This window comes from Culex pipiens, chromosome 2 (genome assembly GCF_016801865.2).
Source record: "Culex pipiens pallens isolate TS chromosome 2, TS_CPP_V2, whole genome shotgun sequence".
In the NCBI taxonomy this organism is placed as follows: Eukaryota; Metazoa; Arthropoda; class Insecta; order Diptera; family Culicidae; genus Culex; species Culex pipiens.
This window is the reverse complement of record NC_068938.1, coordinates 73,394,055-73,414,359: the sequence shown is the minus strand read 5'-3', so window position 1 is coordinate 73,414,359 and position 20,305 is coordinate 73,394,055. Positions and strand designations below refer to the sequence as shown.

At 40.2% G+C, this 20,305-nt stretch overlaps 2 protein-coding genes and 1 pseudogene across 2 annotated transcripts in view; 1 reads left to right on the top strand and 2 right to left on the bottom strand.

Moving 5' to 3' along the window:
• The window catches only part of LOC128092645 (uncharacterized), a 14,682-nt pseudogene extending 10,780 nt beyond the window's left edge, over positions 1-3,902 (top strand).
• A 16-nt stretch (positions 3,903-3,918) lies between these two features.
• Positions 3,919-20,305, bottom strand: part of LOC120430658 (uncharacterized) — a 29,113-nt gene continuing 12,726 nt past the window's right edge. Inside the window, exon 2 of the mRNA XM_039595763.2 lies at positions 3,919-6,150. Within this exon, the coding sequence (XP_039451697.1) occupies positions 5,976-6,150 (175 nt within the window). The 3' untranslated portion in view covers positions 3,919-5,975. The remainder of the gene's footprint in view (positions 6,151-20,305) is intronic.
• On the bottom strand, positions 8,593-16,026 carry LOC128092997 (uncharacterized). The gene has a single exon (XM_052708323.1). The coding sequence runs from the start codon at positions 13,628-13,630 to the stop codon at positions 12,476-12,478; it is 1,155 nt and encodes a 384-aa protein (XP_052564283.1). The 5' UTR covers positions 13,631-16,026; the 3' UTR covers positions 8,593-12,475.

Below are 20,305 nucleotides of genomic sequence, written 5' to 3'. Positions count from 1 at the left end.
TCAGAACCTGGCGCTGAACATCCTGAGGGAGGGTGAGAAGAACATTCCCGGACTGACGGATACAACCATGCCGCGTCGTCTCGGACCAAAGCGTGCGACTAACATCCGCAAGCTGTACAACGTGACCAATTTTGTGGAGAAGTGCCCGCTGCCGGAGAAGGACGACAAGAAGACTAAGTCCAATACGCCCAAGATACAGCGTCGTCTGGCCATCAAGAAGTGTTGCGTTGAGTCGCGTCCAAGTACATGAAGGTGCTGGCCCTGCGCCGTCGGAGCGTATCTGCCGCCGGAACCGACTGTCGTCCATGCGAGAATCGTGCAGCTCAGTTGGATCCGAGAAGGAGAAGAACAAGTCCATTGTCAAGGCTGCCAAGAAGGTGACCGAAGTCTCAAAGACCGCCAAGAAGTCCGAGGCCGGCAAGAAGGCAGTCACCGGGGACAAGAAGGAAAAGAAGATCTTGAAGAAGGAAGCAGCGGCCGGAACCTGGCATTGCGGTTTTTGTAATTTGATCACACACATTTGACACAAAAATACAGAGTTAAGAAATCCTACCGCAGTTATAGAATAGATCTAATCAATGGTAAACAAACATAACAACTTGGTATTTTCTGTTGAAATAATAAAACAAAATACTGCTTGCTTTTTATTCCCATATTGTTCTTAGGAGAAATATTGATCAAAACATATTATTTTTATTGCTTGAACACCAAATAAAACTCAGTTGAGCGGAATTTTCATAATCAATGCTAAGCTTAGTTTTATTTATCGTGTTGAAGCAATACAAATAATATGTTTTAATCTTTTAATTAATATTTATTTTCCGTACACGTTTGGTTTGCGTCCTGGGGGAATAAATCCATCTAGTGGTGAAAAGCGGTACTAGCCCAGCAGCGACAAATTATGGTGGCGTCGCCAGCGGTGAATTGTGAGAACAGCCAAAAGCTGTGCGCGGTGACACGCACACATTCAAACGAACTGTTAAATTTCGAACAAAGCAAGATGAACATCGGAGGGCTTTTGTTAATTTGATTTGGTTAACCGCTGTGGATTTTCTTGAAATAATTCGAACTGTCAAAAATCCACCAAAACATCTACCACATTGATCACACAAAAAACTGTGGTAGAAAAGTATCCACCGGTAGATCCTTTGGTGGATTTTTGACAGTTCGAATTATTTCAAGAAAATCCACAGCGGTTAACCAAATCAAATTAACAAAAGCCCTCGGATGGTCAGCGCGCTTTGAGCATTGGATTCTCATGATCGTTTATGATCATTCTATCACAGAAAAACAGACGGGACACTCGAGTGCCGAACCATCGTCCTCCAAAAACGGTTATTTCAAATGCAATTTTGTTTCGGCATCCACTCACCCGGCGCTGATGGCGCTGCTGTCGTGACAGCTCACCCGTATTTTCTCAGTTTTTTTAAGTTGAACGTGAGCACGTGCGAAGTTGAACGTGAGCACAAATATTTATGGAATTCTGGAATTCTAACCGTGAATCACAATCCAGGCTTTCCAGGACAAAATTGGGGCAGTCTTGGCCATAGCCTCTTGCCCCACTATTAACCCGGTAGGCCTGCTCAACTGCCTACCGATGTCGAGGTTGCTGCTGAGGCGCCGGCTACTGCAGAGGAAGCCGGATCCTGTGGTGAAGTTACTCCTTCGGAGCAACCTGCTTACCCTTCGTGGACTGCTGCTCAGATTGCTGCTGCTGGTCGTCCTTTTGGCGAAGTTGCGCCATTCAATCTTTTTCCAGTTCAGTTTCTGTGGTTCTGTTTTGATGTAAATTTTGCGGCAGCGTTTTTTGGAATCTTTGCCACTTTTTGCTTTTGTTGTTTGACGCAACTTAACTGCGCCGTGGACACGTTCCCCGTGGAAATTTCCAAAACGCCCATCGTGGGGATTATTTCCGGTAGGTTTGAATTGGATTTATCTACTTCGGCGGCCACTACTGATGTTTTCGTGACCAGGGGCATCTTGTTGATGATGGTGTTAGGTGTAACGATTCGAGGTTTCGGTGGAGGAGAAATCTTCGACAGAACTTGGTAGCAACTGGGAGGACCGGTGATTTGGTCTCTGTCGTTGCGGTTGTGGTGCGTCGTTGCTGGTGCTGCCGCATGATTTGCTCATAAGGTTCTGTTATGGGAAACGGAACCAACCCGCCGTCATCTTCGGCCTTCGGTGTTGATTTTTATTCTTTTCATCGAGTAGCAACAACAAAATTATTTCGATCAACTGTTGATGTTTACAATCGTTTAGGCTTGTTTGTCTCACGCATACACTGACGTGGTACATGACAGCAATGGGTTTGTATTGGTATGTTTGGGCTGCGCTTCGGCATCAGCTCACCAGGCAGCGCTGGCGTCGCCGTGATTTGGTGATTTGATAAAGGACGATGGATTTCAAAAATAATTTGTATGGAGAGTCACGTCTGTTTGTCTGTGATTCTATGTTCAAGATTCTGGTACCAATGCTCATTAAATTCGCATTGGCAGTTTTGCGTGCAGGCAGAGAAAAAGATACCGCGTCCGATCCGTTGGTGCTAAAAGTTCCGAGAATCTGCAACACAAACGTCGTTCTCCCCTTGGGTTCAGTTGAGAAGTTTAGATAGCGGTACGGATGGTCAGAATCATCTTCACTGATCCACGGCTCGACGCGAGGGGGACGTCACTCCGCGATAACACACTAAAACGCACAAAAACGAGCTCGAAAAGCATCAACGCTACTCATCGTGCCGAGTTTTCACAAAACGCCACCCTAAAGCAAGTTATCGCAAGTTAACGCGCGTTAAAGCGAGTTAAAGCGACCAGCGTCTGCTCGACTTTTGAACCAGGGAAATCTATCTTGCAACCTTGCCGTCGAGCAGTTTTTGGTCATGTTTGGCAACTCGGTATTTGTTTTGGTTTTTTTCAAGCAGTTTTGACAGCAAAGCAAAAATTGCGATTTTTATGTCAACGACCGGAAAAGTTTGCTCCGGGGTGATAGCCCGGCTGTCCTCGTTTGTGGGGGCCATCGCGATCGGCAAGCTGGTCAAGAGCACACTCGGCCCGTAGGGAATGCAAAAGATTCTGATTGCACACGGCTGTAGCGCCGGCCAGGTTGAGGTCACCAACGACGGGGCGACGATTTCGAAGGCGGTCGGCGTGGACATGAGTCGCTTCTAGGACGACGAGGTTGGCGATGGAACGACTTCCGTGACGGTGTTGGCGTCAGAGTTGCTGCGCGAGGCGGAAAAGTTGCTCGAGCAAAAATTTCACCCTCAAACGATTATCGCCGGGTGGCGTGCGGCCAAGCAGGCGGCACGTTCGGCGCTGTTTGCCACGGTGACGCCCAGCTCGGAGATTCTGTCCCGTCGCTCGGAGATTCTGGCCGTCGATGCCGTGATGCGGTTGAAGTGATTCGGGGAATTGACCGCGATATGGTGCATAAAGAAGACCGGCGGTTGCTTGGAGGATTCGTTCCTGGACGAGGGTTTCCTGTTGGACAAGAAGCCCGTTGTGCACAAGCCGAAACGCATCGATAACATGAAGATCTTGATCGCCAACACGTCGATGGATACGGACAAGATCGATGGTGAAGATTGCCGAGCTGGAGGTCGCCGAGAAGGAGAAGATGAAGGACAAGGTGACAACCAGGACCAGGCTCGTCTCGGTCGTTGCGATCTGTTCGAACAGGTCATGATCGGCAAGGACACGCTGCTGCGTTTAAGCGGAGTTTCCCTCGGAGAGTCCTGTACCGTCGTAATTCGTGGGGCAACCCAGCAGATCATCGACGAAGCGGATCGTTCGCTGCACGACGCCCTTCGCGTGCTGGCCGCGGAAACGTCCGGTAAGGAATCGATGGCCATGGAAAAGTTCGGTCACGTTCTGCTCTAGCTGCCGACAACGAAGAGTACGACACCGTAATCAGGGGTGAATCGGGACTACAGTCTGAATAGGGACAGCAGTTTTTAGAGCACTTTAAGCTTTTAAATTTGGAAATGAATGTACACATTTTGTTGGCCTGAGTCTGTTCTAACCGAAACCAACCAGAAAAATCAAAATATTGTGCTCCTACATGGTTAAAACTGCTGTCCCAATTCGCCCCATGTGTCCCGATTGACCCGGTACCGTTTGCAACGCTTAGCTAAACGAATAGTAAGAATGTTGAGGTGGGGTTTTGCAGGACTTTTTATGTTTATGATTATTTTCTTTGCAGGTGAACGTGTAATCCACATGACCATCGAAGTACGCTGCAGCGATGGCAGGACCTGGAAATAGTTCGGTTCATTCACGAGTGCAAAACGGCGCTGAAAACCAAAAAAATAATCTGCTACGATCAAGAAACCGCTGACGCCTACAGCTTCCAGGATAATGATCGAGCGCTGCAAAAGACGTTCTCGCAGATCCGCAGCCTAATGAACTACCTGAACAGCCGGATCTTGCTGCTGGAGCAAAAATTATTATTAAGATGAACACAACTACTAGTCACATGAGTTTTAGATATATTTGGAACACTTTATTCACATGAACTGTAATAGACTGTAGTGCTAAATTTAAATATACTTAAAAATAACACTTATTTTAAACGAAATATAACCGCGTTCTGGAACAACTTCTCTTAGCGCTACCGACACTCCCGCATCTCGCTGTAGACGCTTCCTCCGCTACAGACAGACTTGTGTTTCTGCCGGTCAATGTTGATAGAACAGTTGCTGGGTTGATTTCCGGCTCGTGCAATCAATTGCAGCGACTGAGCAATCAAGTACACAACTTTTTTCTAAAGTAGACATTGGCAAACGAGTTGAACATCACGCTAACTCGGACTCGCAACTTCAGGATGTTCCAGTGAGGTTGCTTTAATTCCGCTTTCATCAAGGTTATTTCGCGCTAACGCTCTCCGTCCGGAATGTGGTACGAGGACACGTGAAGTTCGTTCAACAACAGTCCAATTGAACTCGTCTGGTCCGTTCCAAAGTTGATGAACCGGAAGCTCTGCCAGGACATCCGACCTGCGTTTGAATACTAATACTACTAACCCGGCTTCGACGGTGTGTTGGGCACCTTGTAGATCGACCAGAACCCACATACACCAGCAGTGGCCTCAACTCCTTTCGTTTGACCTTTTCCTTGCTGCAGGTTCTTCGTCGTACAGCATCGTTGGCAGGCTCTTCGCACCGGTCCCATCTTGCGACCCGGAACAGTTCTGTTTGCATTAAGGTTCTGTCTGGAAGCTGCCAACTCGCTGAAACCGGGCCGCTAGTGTCCTTCTTGGTCGGCACAACGCGGCGGGAAACCTGCTTGCTCCTGTCCGGGTGCCCCCGTTTTGTTAAATCGACAATCGAGTCCGGTGACGGAGAAAAATTCTGCAAAACAAACTGCTCGACTGATTTGACATCGAGAACTGTCATTTGCCCTTGACAGTTCTTGCTGTCAAAAAAATCGAGCAGTGTGATGCGAAAACGCGAGAAAAGGAAAGCGAAAAAGCGAGTTATCGCGGTTATCGCAAGTTAAAGCAAGAAAAAGCGGAAAGGTTAGAAGAAACGCCGAAAAGGATTGCAAAGGATAGCTTATCGCTTGGTCAACGCGGAAGTGACGCCCCCCTCGGGTTTCGCTCAAAAATCGCCAAAAAGTCGATTTTTTGGGAGGGTACAAAAATGGAGGGGGTGGTCCGATTTGGATGAAATTCGGGATTTTTGCATGTTTTGATAGTCTCAACAGCTCTGCTAAATTTGAGCAGAATCGGAGATGGTAGTTTTTAAATTTATATTTTTTCTTGCACACTTCAGGTGGAATGACCCATATGCTCTATTTTCCCCCAGTATCATGTTCGCAGTATCATGTTTTCGTCCAACCAATTCAATTAGAACGCTAAACACGAATTCGATTCGAATCGTAAATAAATTCCGCTTCAAACGCAACAATCGTTTCGAACACGGAACCGGTTGTTGCGTTTAAAACGGTATTCGTATACGATTCAAATCAAATTCGTGTTCAAAATTCGAAAAAAAAAACTGACCAGGTAACTTTATGCTTATGATTTACCTGGGCTGTTATGCGTCCGGCATCTTGCATTTGAATTTTTAAAAGCTCCATAGGCGTCGTTATAATTATTTGGCACAGTCCTGCCAGACCACCGGCTAACATTTGCCGCGTTATTGGCAAAGATCTGAAAATGAAAATTTGTTAACAATTAATTTCAAAGTTTATGTATTATGTTTCTAGGGTTGATTTCATGACTTTTTAATTTTTGTTTCGTGCTGCTGAATTATTGTCGAACCGGTGCAATGTTGAGCATGAGCATAAGCATTATCCTGTCCCATTTTGAAGTCATGCCGAGGAATTTCAGGTGCTCACTTCTTTAATGATAGATTATGCTGTTAGGAACAATGTTTTCTTAGACAAGAAAAAATAATAAAATACTCTCTCGCACCCCCTAGTCGATTTACTGCAAAAAGTCACTTTTTTGAACAAATTTTTACAAAAACTGTTTCGATAAGGTGTGTATTCCCAAGTAGCATTTGGCAACATGATAAATTTGAAGTCTAGATTATGTTTTGTTTTGCTGTAGAAACATAAAAATTACATTTTAGCAACAACACGTTGCAATGTTGCAAACCTTTCGAATTGAAAACAACTTTGCAACAATCCATTTCGTTTTGTAATCGAAACATATTGAAAAAATGAAAACTTATTGGTTCCAATGTTGCAACATGTGACTTAGCCCGATTTGTGTGCTAAGAAAAATATTGAAATCAAAAATCCTTAGATACAGTCAGCGCCGTACCTAGGGGTTGGCGCAGTTGGCGACCGCCAGCCCTTGGGGGGCGCCGAAATCGATGATTGTACAAAATTTTCATGTCAGTTATAACATCCTCATTAGATATTTGAAACATAAAGAGCGCCAAATTATAAAGTAGAACTACAAATAGCTAGATAATTTAGTTTACAATATAAAAAAAAAAAATGTTTAGGGGCGCCAAAATCAATTGTTTGAATATTCCTACCGAAGTGTTTTTTAAATTCATACTTAATGCTAAATTTATTTTTTTTTCATCAAAGAAGGGGCGCTCAAGTGACAGAAAATTCAGGGAGTTCAAGAAGAGCTTCTCAAAATAAATACAGCATCAAAATTTAGACTGTTGTATAATAAAGTTAATGTTATACCTTACAGACTAAAAAAATCTAACTATATGTTATTTTCATGTTAATTTGGCTGTGAATTACAATCAGCTAAATTGTGAAAAAAGGGAATTATTTTAACATTAAAATATATACAAATCTTTTGAAATTTTGACATTTTCGAGTTTAAAAATGGCCATCGATTTCCCCTTTTATAAGCAACTTCGTGCATTGAAATTTCCCTACGCTATTTCAAAATACTAGAGTTTTGAAATAGGAAAACGGTTGTAAATTCTCACCAATCACCATTATTTTTTCAAGAAATTTTTTTTTCAGGGCGCATAAGCTGTTCTGAACATCACTTTTTCAGTTTTAGCTTAAAGCGGTGTACGCACTTCGGAAGGAACCGGTCAAGAAAAAAATCAAATGGGCAGCAGCGGCAGCGCAAGCAAGTCAGAGAGGGTGAAGAAAAGACCCAAGAAATCGCTCCCTCTCCTTTGTTCTGCTGTTCGTAAAGCTGTTTCTTGAGCCCTTTCCTTCCGATCTTCATACTAGCCTTAAGGATGGTATGCAGATCGGAAGGAACGCGAAACTTCATAAAAAAACGCCCAAGAAACAAAAAAGGGTCACGAAAAGATTTTTCTTAAGCGGTACGCAGCTGGGTTTGACGTTTCTTCGCGCGGTGCTTGTTTGTAACATGTTTTGATGTTAAAATCAAAGAATTGTAATTTTCCTTTTTGAATGCGACTGATAATTACAAATGTTTTAATAATTTTGTATTGGATATAATTATATTTAAAATTCCCGCTGAATCTCAAAATGCAGAATAATGAAATTAAAAGGACAGATTTCTCGATTAAATTTTCAAAAGGCCCTATCTGCATAGGAAACCCATGAGGGATAGGTTGTTTTGAAAATTTAATCTAGATTTAAATTTTGTGGTCGAAATGGAGTAAAAAAAGAAGTTGTCTTTGTAGATGTCTGCCATCGTGTCTCCAACTATTTATTGCTAGTACCAACCAGCTACCACTGGATTACGAGTCCCCTGCGCTGTCCGATTGATCCACACATTGCGGGACCAAAATGAAGTAAATCAGAGTGAAATTAAACTTGACAATAATCATACAAATGTTCTTACTGAAAATACAATAATAATCTGAAATTTTGAAGTTCAACCAAACAACAAATTCAAAAATATTTAAAAAATAACAAACATTTCAGAAATTTCAAATATTTTTTTTTAAATAATAAGGAAAATTTCAACTAAAATCTGAAATTTGGAAATTAAAAATTAAAAATAAACAGAATTGAATAATAATTTTAATCTGGGTGCTGAAAAGACAGAATGCGTAACGTGATTTTCGAAAGCTCCCCACTGCTCCCCACTAATACAACAGCACTACAGCTGTAAACATAAACAAAGTAGAAGGCTATGTTCAAGCTCAAGCGTGACATATTTTTTGCTGCTGAAGTGAATTGTTTTGAAACATTTTGAATCTGTTGATGTTGATGTTTTCGATGAAAAATTAAGTGCATCCCACTTTTTTCTTCGTATACTAAACAATGGGTGGCCAAAAGAGGCCTTTTTTGTTTTCCTCGTGATGACAATTTTTCATCACGAAGTGGGTGGAATTTCGTGAACCAGAAGAGCAACCGAATAAAAGTTCCGAGATTATGTATCTTTGATGTGCAGTGATAATATCGGAGTAAGATTATCCAATATTATTTGGCAGGTACCATTCATAGTCATTGATATTTCGTCGCTAACATTTCAAAATCGTCATAAACATAAGTTTTGCGTGAGACATAGCGATTTTGAAATGTTAGCAACGAATCATGCCAATCTCGGTTTCAACCCTCTTCTTAAGATGTTTTGACTTCGAATATCTTAATAGCTCGACGCAATCGACTTTTTTTTATTCCTGACAAAATAAATTATAGATCGATCACAATACTTGCCACTTCTTGGTATTATTTTGCGAACAGTAAATTGGTTCCGCTTTGACAGTTCTAAATTGAGGCCGCTTTGCGGACAACTATTCTGCACCCAGATTTTAATATTAAAGTTTTTATAAATTCAATTGCTCAAACATTTTAAAATTCTAAGCGAATGTACAAGTCGAAATTTCAAAAATTTTAAAAATCGGAAATATAGAAATTCTTAAATACAAATTTACGAAAACCTCGAATTTATAACAATCAAAAACTCTATTTCCTCCAAAATTAAAAAAATCTGGAATGAAAAATTAAGAATTTAAGAATTTAAAAATTCAAGAAAAAAAAAACATTTGTACCAGCCTTATTTCATAATTTCCAAATTTCCAAACTTCCTAATTTCCTGATTTCCTAGTTTCCGATTATCCTAATTTCCTTATTTCCTAATTTCCTGATTTCCATATTTCCAAATTTCCTAATTTCTTAACTTCTTAACTTCCGAATATCCTATTTTTTAAATTGAATTTCCTATTTTCCTAATTCCTAATTTCCTAATTTCCTAACATCCTAATTTACTCATTTCTTAATTTTATAATTTGGTAATTTCCTTGTTTCCTTATTACATAATTTTCTTATTTTCTTAATTTTACTAATTTGCTTATATCATAATTTCCAAATTTCCTAATTCCCTGATTTCCTAATTTCCTAATTTTTTAATTTCCTTATTTCTTATTTCCTTATTTTTTATTTCCTTATTTCATAGTTACATAATTTTTTATTTTAGTTTTTCTAGTTTTAGATTTTAAGAATTTATAATTTTCAGTTTTTTTAACGGGAATTTTCAATTATTGATAGAAATCATAATTTTGTTTATAATTGTTGTTAAAAGTTTTTGAATAAAAATGTTTAATCTTTAATTTTAACTTTTGAATATTTTGAATCTTTTTATTTTTTCCTCGAAAGAACCTCAAGCGCGCACACCGTCAATCGCGCTCAAACCGAACTATCAACTTTTCTTGGGGGTGTCACGAAAAGAACACGCAACATTTCTTGACCGCGTTCCTTCCGATCAGCATACCGTTCTTTAACAAATGTTGTTTACTTTTTAAATCGTCTAAAAAGCTTTGGTAATGAGAAACTATTAAAAAAATTCAGTTAAAAGCAAAAAAATTATCATGGTCTGAGAACATTCAAATAGCTTTGTGCAAAAAATAATTTACTAGAATATAAAATTTAATTTTACAAATTAAAAATAAACAAAGAAAATACCTATGAAAAAAATCAACGCAAAACATAACTAAAAAAAAATATTAAAAATATTCGCAAGCATCGTTTGGACGAATCACAAAAACGAAATAAAATTTCTTATCTTAATATTTTTACCAAATATAATGCTTTTACCTATTATTATCATTAAAATAAGTTTCATCATGATCGCTGGATTTTAATGATCTTTATTCGATTTTGACTAAATTTGATTCTACGGCTGCATGTTTAAAAACTATACTTCGGTGCCGGTGTGTTCTTTTTTACTAAGCTTGCTAGGATTCTTATCTAGATAAAACAAAAGGGCACACGGGCATCGTTTTTTTTTAATTTTGAAGAGGGATTTTTTCTGTTTTTGAATTACACCGTAATGAAATCCAAAGCCAAATCATCTGATTATTTTACGAATCCGGGAAATTATACAATAGAATTAATACTAGTTCAGATCAAACAATTTAGGCTTATTAAATATCAAATTTGCTAACAAGTTAAAGCAAAAAGAATCATGATTTATTAAATTATGTGAAATTATCTGAAAAAAAACATTAAAAAAACAAGCCCTGATATCATTATCGATTTAATGAAATCTGAGAAAATATTCAGCCAACCTAATTCCTACAATAAATTTTCAATTTAACCTATCTCTAATTATTTGAAATAATCAAATAATTGAACATAAAATAACTGAGTTTCTGAATTTAAACATATCAAGGACTCCAATTGCAATTATAAAATCAAAACTCTTTGAAGCAATCATGGAAAAATATCATCAATTTATTAAAATGCTCGTAAATTTGAGAGGGGCGCCAAATTGATACTTCGCCAAGGGCGCCGTGGACCCAAGGTACGGCTCTGGATACAGTTCAGCCCAACCATTTGCCCTTTCATCAATTCATCCATGGCTCAGAGGTAGAGGCAAGGTGTTAAGATATGTAGGTACTGTAGGGATTATGGGTTGCAGGATTGAATATGTAATAAATTATTAAAGGAGTACTTATTATAAGATTGATATAATTTATAAATAAGAGTTAAGAGCGCAACAAAAAGGGCGCACCTTCATGAATATTGCATTGTTAGCCGATTGTGGATTGAGTGCGAGAGCGTGCTAGCGAGCTGCGAGAGAGAACAACGAGCGAGAAAACAACGAGATACGCGCGGCCGGCGAAAGAGAGAATGAAGATTGTCAAATTAGTTTTGTGGTTAATTTCTGTGGAATAAGACGTGTTGTTTGTTAATTGCAAAATATCTGTGTTTTTATTATAAAAGAAAGTCCCCGATCACGACAATGGCACAGTCCGGTAAGTCGAACCTTTTGATTCATGAAAGATCATTTGTTTTGCTTGGATTGTTGTGTTGTGAAATCCAACAGTTTTGTTTATCTGCCTGGATGCAGGTCCAAAGTTTCGCTTTGTTATTTTGCCTGTGTTTGAAACAGGTAGATTTTTGCTTGAACTTGTTATTTGAAATTGATAAAAGGCATAAAACTGTCTGCGATAATTGACGGTCTTGAATTTAATGAATGATTTGCTTGTTGTTGTGATTTTGGGAACGAATGTTTTGTTTTGAAGTAGTAAGTTTGGTTTTTCGTTGTGATGTTTATGGTGGAATTTGAAGGCAAATAATTTGCTCGAAATTTGATTGTTTTTGTACAATCACATTTTTGCTTTAGATTTGATTGTTGTTGTTTTGATTGACGACCAATGTTTTGATTTTAATTTGATGCAATGTTTAATTGTTGTTGTGGAAATTGAACTCCAATGTTTTTGTTCGGGCCGGCACGTTGGCCCCACGGAAAACGGCGGAATACTCACGGGTGGACTGTACTTATTGTTCGAACTGGCCTTGGGTGTGGTAAAAAAGTAAACGCACTCGGATTTAGCACTACAACTAGCTTTATTAAGTCTAATTAAAAACTACGTGTTAACTTGTCCGAGGGTGAAAAAAGACTGGTACCGCAAAATGGCGGTTTTTTCTCTCGTCGTCATCGTCGGTCGTCGTTCGTGTCTCGTCGTTCGTTCAGCGTCGTGGCAACGTCGCGCCGTTGCGCGCGAGAAACGTTGCGCAGGGTTGCGCTCGATCGCAGCAAGCTGGTTGCGGCAGGCGAGCAGAGCTGTCAAATTAACGCAGCCAGTTAAGCCGCCAACATCCTCCCCCCGGGCTGAGACGAAGACTCAGCAGATTTTTCCGGCTCGTTGTCCAGGATTGGTAATACGGATAGCTTTGAGATCGGTCGCCGGATGACGGTTCCACCGACCTTCACGTCCGCAGTTCGCACGAAACCGTCCGGTCCAGGGTAGGTCTGCGTCACGATTCCTAACTTCCAATCCAACGGTGGCGCATCTTTCTCCTCCAGCAGGTTCACCATTCTCCTTCCGGTTCTTTCCTCTTGGCTGGAGGGTCGTCAAGTAGTCCCGTCTCCAGGCTCTCCAAAAGTGTTCGCGCAAGAGCTGCAGGTGCTGCCACTTGGACAGCCGGTTCGTCGGTATTCCCTCGTACGCCGGTTCCGGAATGGCCATGAGAGGGCGGCCAATCAAGAAGTGTCCCGGCGTCAGGACTTCTGGATCTGCTGGGTCGGTGGATGTAGCGAAGAGCGGTCTGGAGTTGAGCACGGCCTCGACCTCCGCGAGCACGGTGGCGTACTCCTCGAAGGTAAGCTTGGCGTGTTTGAGGATCCGCTTCAGATGATACTTCGTGCTTTTTACAGCCACCTCCCAAAGGCCACCGAAGTTCGGCGCGCCAGGTGGGATGAACGACCAGGTGATCTCCTTGGGCTGGCAGTACGTCTGGACCCGGTCGTTGAATTCGCGCTCGTTGAAAAGAACGTACAGCTCGTGTAGTTCAGTCTTGGCCCCCTTGAAGTTTGTGCCGTTATCGGAATGGATCCGACGCGGCACGCCGCGTCTGCTGACGAAGCGCTGGAGGGCGGCCAGGAATGCTTCGGTCGTGAGGTCCGAGACCAGCTCGAGGTGGATCGCCTTGGTTGCCATGCACACGAAGACGGCAAAGTATGCCTTGACGATCTGCGGCTTTCGGGTTCCTACCTTCACAAGAATTGGACCGGCGTAGTCCACGCCGACCTCGTCGAACGGAAGGTTCTCCGTCACTCGGCAGGACGGCAGTCTTCCCATCAGCTGGCTCGTACTGCGTGGCTTCGCGCGGAAGCACGTCACGCAGCTTCTCGTCTCGCTCCGAACTGTCGACCGTCCGTCGAGCAGCCAGAACTGTCTGCGCAGGATCGCGAGCAGGGACGACGGCCCCGCGTGCAGGTGCTCTTCGTGGAAGGCCTTGACAATCAGGTTGGTAACTCGGTGCTTGGGCAGGATCATCTGGTGCTTGGCTGCGAACGGCAGCTCGGAGTGCTGCAGTCTTCCTCCCACTCGCAGGAGGCCTTCGTGTAGGAAAGGCGTCAACCCTTGGAGACGCCCGGCCGTGTCGTTCTCGGCCACGTGTTGGATTTCTTGAGACAGCACGTCGTGCTGCACAACTCTCACGATCGCAGTTCAGGGACGACCGCAGTTCAGGGATGGTTAGATGGCGTAGACGGGTTCGTTCCGAGGAGTTCTTGATCTTGCAGTTGGTCACGAAACGCAGTGTAGATTTTTAGTTCGACCAACAGGGAAGAATTTGTCAGAAGTACATTGGTCTTTACAATCAGACGAAGTGCAACATCTTCAGATGCACTCATTAACACATGTTGACACGAGTCAAGTGTCATATTTCTAGGAGCACGTAGGTTAAGACATAAATAAACACAGTAGGAGGATGGAAGGAAAAGCACAAAGCGAAAACAGAAGGGTCATGAACTCTGCCAGGATCCCTGCTGAGAATTTTCGAGCAGAAAGATTTCAAGATCAACGCGGTGTAGTCAAAACGCACGTGGCTGAGCTACTCCCGTAGAGATGAATATTGCGCATGCGTCTTGACTAAAAACGCTTCGGAGTATAAAAGCCTAAGTTAGATTTAGAATCGGGGTAGTTGAAATTAGGAGGGAGTTGAAATTGAGAGTTGAAGTTAGCAGTTAGCAGAAGAGAGATGCAGTTAGGAGTTGGAGTGGATTATTCGGTGTAAGTGCTACGATGCACAGATGCAATTCTACCAAAATGCCACGGGGTATATCTTAGAAGCATAGTGAAATGTTACTATAAGTTTAAGGAAAATCTTAGAATACATATTTTGGAGTTAAACTGAAAATGGTGTCGAACTGTGCTAAAGGAATGGACATGAAAGAAATCCCGCTGTTAAATTAGAGACTAAGGTTACACATGTGGTGACAGCGTAAAAGTTTCAATTTGAAACAGGAACGTTATTTTCGGACAAGTGAAAAAACCAGTGTCGAACCGCTAGCCAATGCCAAAGGAAACATTTAGTGACGAGTGAAGATGGCAGTTCAAACGCCAGCCATGATGATTGAAAAAATGTGACAAACCGCCAGCCAAAACCATGGAAAGCAACTTCAGTTTTGTGACGATTGAAGCTTTAAAATCACGATTATCGAAATATTTTTCATCGAACCGCCAGCCATGGAGAACACCCAGAAAACCAGCAAAGAAAAATGGGTAAGTTGTAATATTTTACTATTTTTGTAATTAAATTGAAGTGGATAATTTTGTTCATGAGCATTATTATTATTTTTATTAAATGTTATTTTGAAAAGTGAAACTGTTAAATTCTTTCAACATGGAAAATTTAAAGAAGCTAGATGATTATTTTGCTACGGAAATGAATTTTCTTTCCAATAATATTCCCAATGAACAGGAAGACATTGTTTTAAAAATGAAAGAAGCAAAAGTGGCAGTCAATTCTTACAAAGATAAATTGATTGAGTTACGAGAGAGTTCAATTCCCAAAGAATATGACAAGATTGTGAACAATTTTAATGAAACTGTCAAATCATTTCAGTTAACTCTTGAATGTTTTGCAAGTAAACTAAATCAAAAAGAGCGTTTGATAGATTTAAAATTGAATATGATGGAGGATACCGAGTTTCCAATGGATTCTGCGATTAAGTGTATTCCAGATTTTTATGGTACATCACAAGATTTAAATACTTTCCTTGATCAAATTAATTATTTTTATAATAAAATTCCAAAAGGAGTTTCTCTTACACCTTTGATTAATGTAATACAACTGAAATTGAAAGGTAAAGCTAAACCATTTACTAAAACTATTTTAAAACTTACTTGGGAAGAAATTGAAAAGAATTTGTTACATGAATTTGGTGATAAAAAGTCTTTTTTAAACATTTTCAAACGGATCGATAATCTTTCGCAGTACGAACATGAAACCTTTAAAGCATACAAGAATAGGGCACTAGAAATTCTATTCGATTTAGAAATCGATAAAAATGTTGATAACTTTGCAATGGAAAATCTAAGAATTCATTTCATTGCGGGACTGAAGAATACTTACTTGCAACAAACTGCAAGAAATTTAACAATACAAAACTTTAGAGATTTTTTGAGTATTCTTGAAGAAAAACGAATAAGTAATGAGGAATTCGAAAATTTGTACAAAGACAAACAAAGAATAAATTCACAAAACTTTAAAAATGAATATTCAAATAAAAACCAAGACGTGAATGATAAACGTAACTTTTCAACCCATCAAAATCGATTGAATAACTATCAAAATCAATATAACTACTCAAACAAAAGATATTATCAAAACCGATTCAGGAATAATTTTAAACAATTTTATACACAGCGAAAAAACTGAATGATGGGGTTTTCGATCATTTTGGCGTCCGAAACACCCAACAAAATGCGAATCAATATAACAGACGCTACAATTACCGTGCTCCTAGGTATTATAGAAAACGTAACAATATTTTTCGTAATAATTTTAGTTTGACTTCTCAGAGAGAATTCTACAATCCTCCCCATGAAGTACTAAGAATAATTTTAACTCCTTATCTTCAATTTAGATTAAGAATTTCATCTAAACAAAATCCATTTCATTCTATTTACTATTTACTTGATACAGGTGCTAGTGTCAATGTTATCAGTAGTAATCTTTTGAATCAAATAGGTTACACTAATGTTAATTTTAAGGACAAAATTACTTTAACTGGCATTGGTAATACATTAAATGAAACGATAGGATCGGTGGTTATTGATTTATTAATCGGTAAAACAATTTATAACACAAAATTCTATGTTATGAAGAATTTATCTGTGCCTGGTATAATTGGTGCAGAATTTTTAAAGAAGCACACTCTCTTCATCGATAAAAACTTTAAGTTCATTGTTTTACAAAAGCCAAAAATATATTATAAATCGAATAATGTTGAATCAAATCAAATCTATAAGAAAAATAATTATGAAAATAATGAATCAAACGCTATTCATCATCAAAATGATACCAGTGGTTTTCAAAAAGACCAAGAAGTCAAGTATGAAGGAGAAATACTAAATAATGTTGCGTTTTGCGAAAATATTGTACATTATGATGAAACAAGTGATGGATTTGAAAATAAATTAGATGATCAACCTTGTATGCCAACAGAATTAAATTTAGACATTGATAAAGATGGCGATGTAACGGAATTCAAAAATTTTTAAAAGCATTAAAGGCAGGGAAAGAATTCAGAAAATAATTGATATAGTAAATCTAGAACATTTGAATAAACATAATTTTGAGAAAATTGTTTCTATGATTGAAAAATTTAACAAATTATTTTTTATTGAAGGAGATGAATTGACTTTTACGGATGCAGCAATTCATGAAATAGAAACCACAACGAATATTCCAATTAATAAGAGGCAATATAGAATGCCTGAAGCAACAAAAGTGCACATTGATGAGCAAATTGATGAAATGCTCAAACTGGGTATTATTAAACCTAGTAAAAGCCCGTGGAATGCTCCTGTTTTATGTATACCTAAAAAGGTTGGAGCTGACGGCAAACAGAAATATAGAATTGTTGTAGATTTCAGATCACTGAACATGATAACAAAACCTTTTGTTTTCCCGATTCCATTTATTAATGAAATTTTGGATAACATTGGCGATGCACAATATTTTTCTTCAATTGATATAAAGTCAGGTTTTTATCAGATACCTATAAACCCTCGAGATGCAGCTAAAACTGCATTTTCAACTTCAAAAGGACATTATGAATTTTTAAGAATGCCTATGGGTCTTAGAAATAGCCCAGCAACATTTCAAAAATTAATGAATATTATCTTATATTCAATTCAACCAATTAAAGCTTTTGTTTATCTAGATGATATTATTGTGTTTGGAAAAACTATTGAAGAACATAACGAAAATTTGTTCAAAATTTTAGAAGCGTTATACCAAAATAATTTGAAGGTAGAAACATCAAAATGTACCATTCTGAAGACACAGATTAATTACCTGGGTCATACGATTGATAAGCATGGAATTATGCCTACAGATGATAACATCAAAACAATCAAAGAATTAAAACGTCCTCAAAATGTTAAGGATGTTCGTTCATTTCTCGGAACAATCAATTTTTACGGCAAGTTTATTCCGAATATGGCAGATAAACGTAAACATTTGAATAATTTATTGAAAAAGGATGTAAAATTCAAATGGACTGAAGAGTGTGAAAAAGCGTTCCATGATTTGAAACACTGCTTAATTTCAGAACCAATTTTAGTACGTCCGAATTATAAGGATACCTTTGTTATTACAACAGATGCTAGTGGTTATGCTGTTGGAGCAGTATTATCAAATGCTAAAACAAATGATAACCCAATCGCTTATGCTAGTAGAGCATTGAGTGTTTCTGAAAAGAAGTATCACGTTATTGAAAAAGAATTACTCGCTATAGTTTGGGCAGTTGAATATTTTAAACATTATATTTTTAACCAACAGTTTATTGTTTATACTGATCATAGGCCGTTGATTGCAATTTGGAGACTAAAAGAAACCTCACCGACTCTTTCCAAATTAAGATTAAAAATTCAAGGTATTGGATGTGATATCCGATATAAACAGGGAAAAGAGAATGTTGTTGCTGATTTTCTTTCTCGTATTAAGCACGAAGAAAATTCAAATGCAAACATTGAAAATGTTTCGGAAAGTTCAAATAATAATTTAATTGCTGTTGTTACTAGACAACAAACACGTCAAAATTCAAATTTAATTGATAACTCAAAACCTGTTCAAAATAATCAATCTTTATTACAACAGAATTCAAATGATACTACTGATAATCAGACTGATAATCTATCAGACAATGGAGAGGACGGGGGCGAATTTCGTCCCGTGATCAAGGTTCGGCGCAGGAAGGCTAAGGAGGAGATCAACGTCGGCGATGGCCAGGAAGTGGAGAAACTGCTCAGCAACAACAAGTTCAGCCCGCTAGCGGAGAAGAGCAACAACAATAACAATGCGAATCCAGCAGCAGAAAAAACCACCCCTGTGGTACCAGCTCCCGGCAAGTCGGCCGGAGAAAAGAAGCAGCCGCCGCTGGTGGTGAAAGAAACGAGCTTCGCCCGCCTTGCGAAGGTGATGTCGACATGTGATGTCCAGCCGGAACACAAACTGACGCGGTACGGCACCAAAATTACGTGCTTCTCGAGCGACGACTTCGACACGGTGCAAGCTCACCTGAAGAAGAACAAGGTGCAGTTCTATACGCACGGAAAGCGCAGTGCGAGACCGCACCGGGTAGTAATGCGAGGTCTCCCGAACGCGGAACCGGATTACGTCAAGGAGCTGCTCAAGACGGAACATCAGCTGGACGTCTTGGCAGTACACGCCATCAGGCGGAAGCAGCAGCTTCCCGCCATCGATGAGACGCCTTTCATCGTGCTCTTCCCCAAGGGGCATACCAGTCTGAAGGAGTTGAGTAGCAAGGTAAAGAAAGTGGGACCAGTCGTCGTCCGGTGGGTGGCCTACCGGAACAAGGAACCGCACGTGACCCAGTGCAAGAACTGCTTGCAGTTCGGTCACGGAACCAGTAACTGCCATCTCAAGCCAAGGTGCAGCAGCTGTGGGGGTGCCCACAGCACGGAAAAGTGCAAAGCAGAAGAAACGGAAGCCAAGAAGTGTGTCAACTGCTCTGGATCTCACGAGGGTCTGGACCGCAGCTGTCCCAAACGTGCGCAGTTCATCCAGTCGAGGCAGCAGGCGTCCACGCCGAAGCCGCCAGCATGGAAGAAGGACAAACAGACTCCGGTAGGAGCCGCGTTTACCGCGGCGGATTTTCCTCCGCTACCTGGAGCGGTGCCGTCCGTTGAACCGGAAAATAAACATCCTCGTCCCGCAGTAAGAAGTCGAGAAGATACTGGCGCCGGCGCCGGTGCAACCCCGAAGGAGCAACAAGGCGAACGGAAGCTGTACAGCGAGTCGGAGCTGTGGGCCATTTACCGAGAATACCGAGTACGCTTGAGGCAGTGCAAGACACCCGAGGAACAGATTGATGTGATCGCACACTTGCTGACACATGGGACGAGCAAATGATCATCTAATTCAGTTACTGTTTTTTTTCTTTTCTTTTATTATTTTTTGTACTATTGATCCTCGGTCCTAACCTGGTCACAGCACCTAAAAGGACCTAATAAAAATAAGTTATGAACAAAAAAAAAAAAAAAAAATCTATCAGACAATGATGATGATTTAGACATAACTATTGATTCCTTACAGGCTATCGATATTTTGGACGAAAAGGATGATGATTCATGGAAAAAGTTTTTTTTTTTTTTTTTTCATAGCTTATTTTTATTAGGTCCTTTTAGGTGCTGCGACCAGGTTAGGACCGAGGAACGATAATACAAAAAATAATAAAAAAAAAGATAATCATTTTTCCGCGCCATGTGTCAACAAGTGAGCGAGCACATCAATCTGTTCCTCGGGTGTCTTGCACTGCCTCAAGCGAACTCTATATTCTCGATAAATGGCCCACAGCTCGGAGTCGCTGTACAGCTCCCGTTCGCCTGGTTGGTCCTTCGGAGTTGCACCGGCGCCGGCGCCAGTATTTTCTCGACTTCTTCCTGCAGGACGAGGATGCTTTTCTTCCGCCCCGA

What these genes read in the sequence shown, in the direction of transcription:
- LOC128092997 (XM_052708323.1), bottom strand. Translation starts at nt 13,630, where the DNA reads ATGATCCTGCCCAAGCACCGAGTTACCAACCTGATTGTCAAGGCCTTC.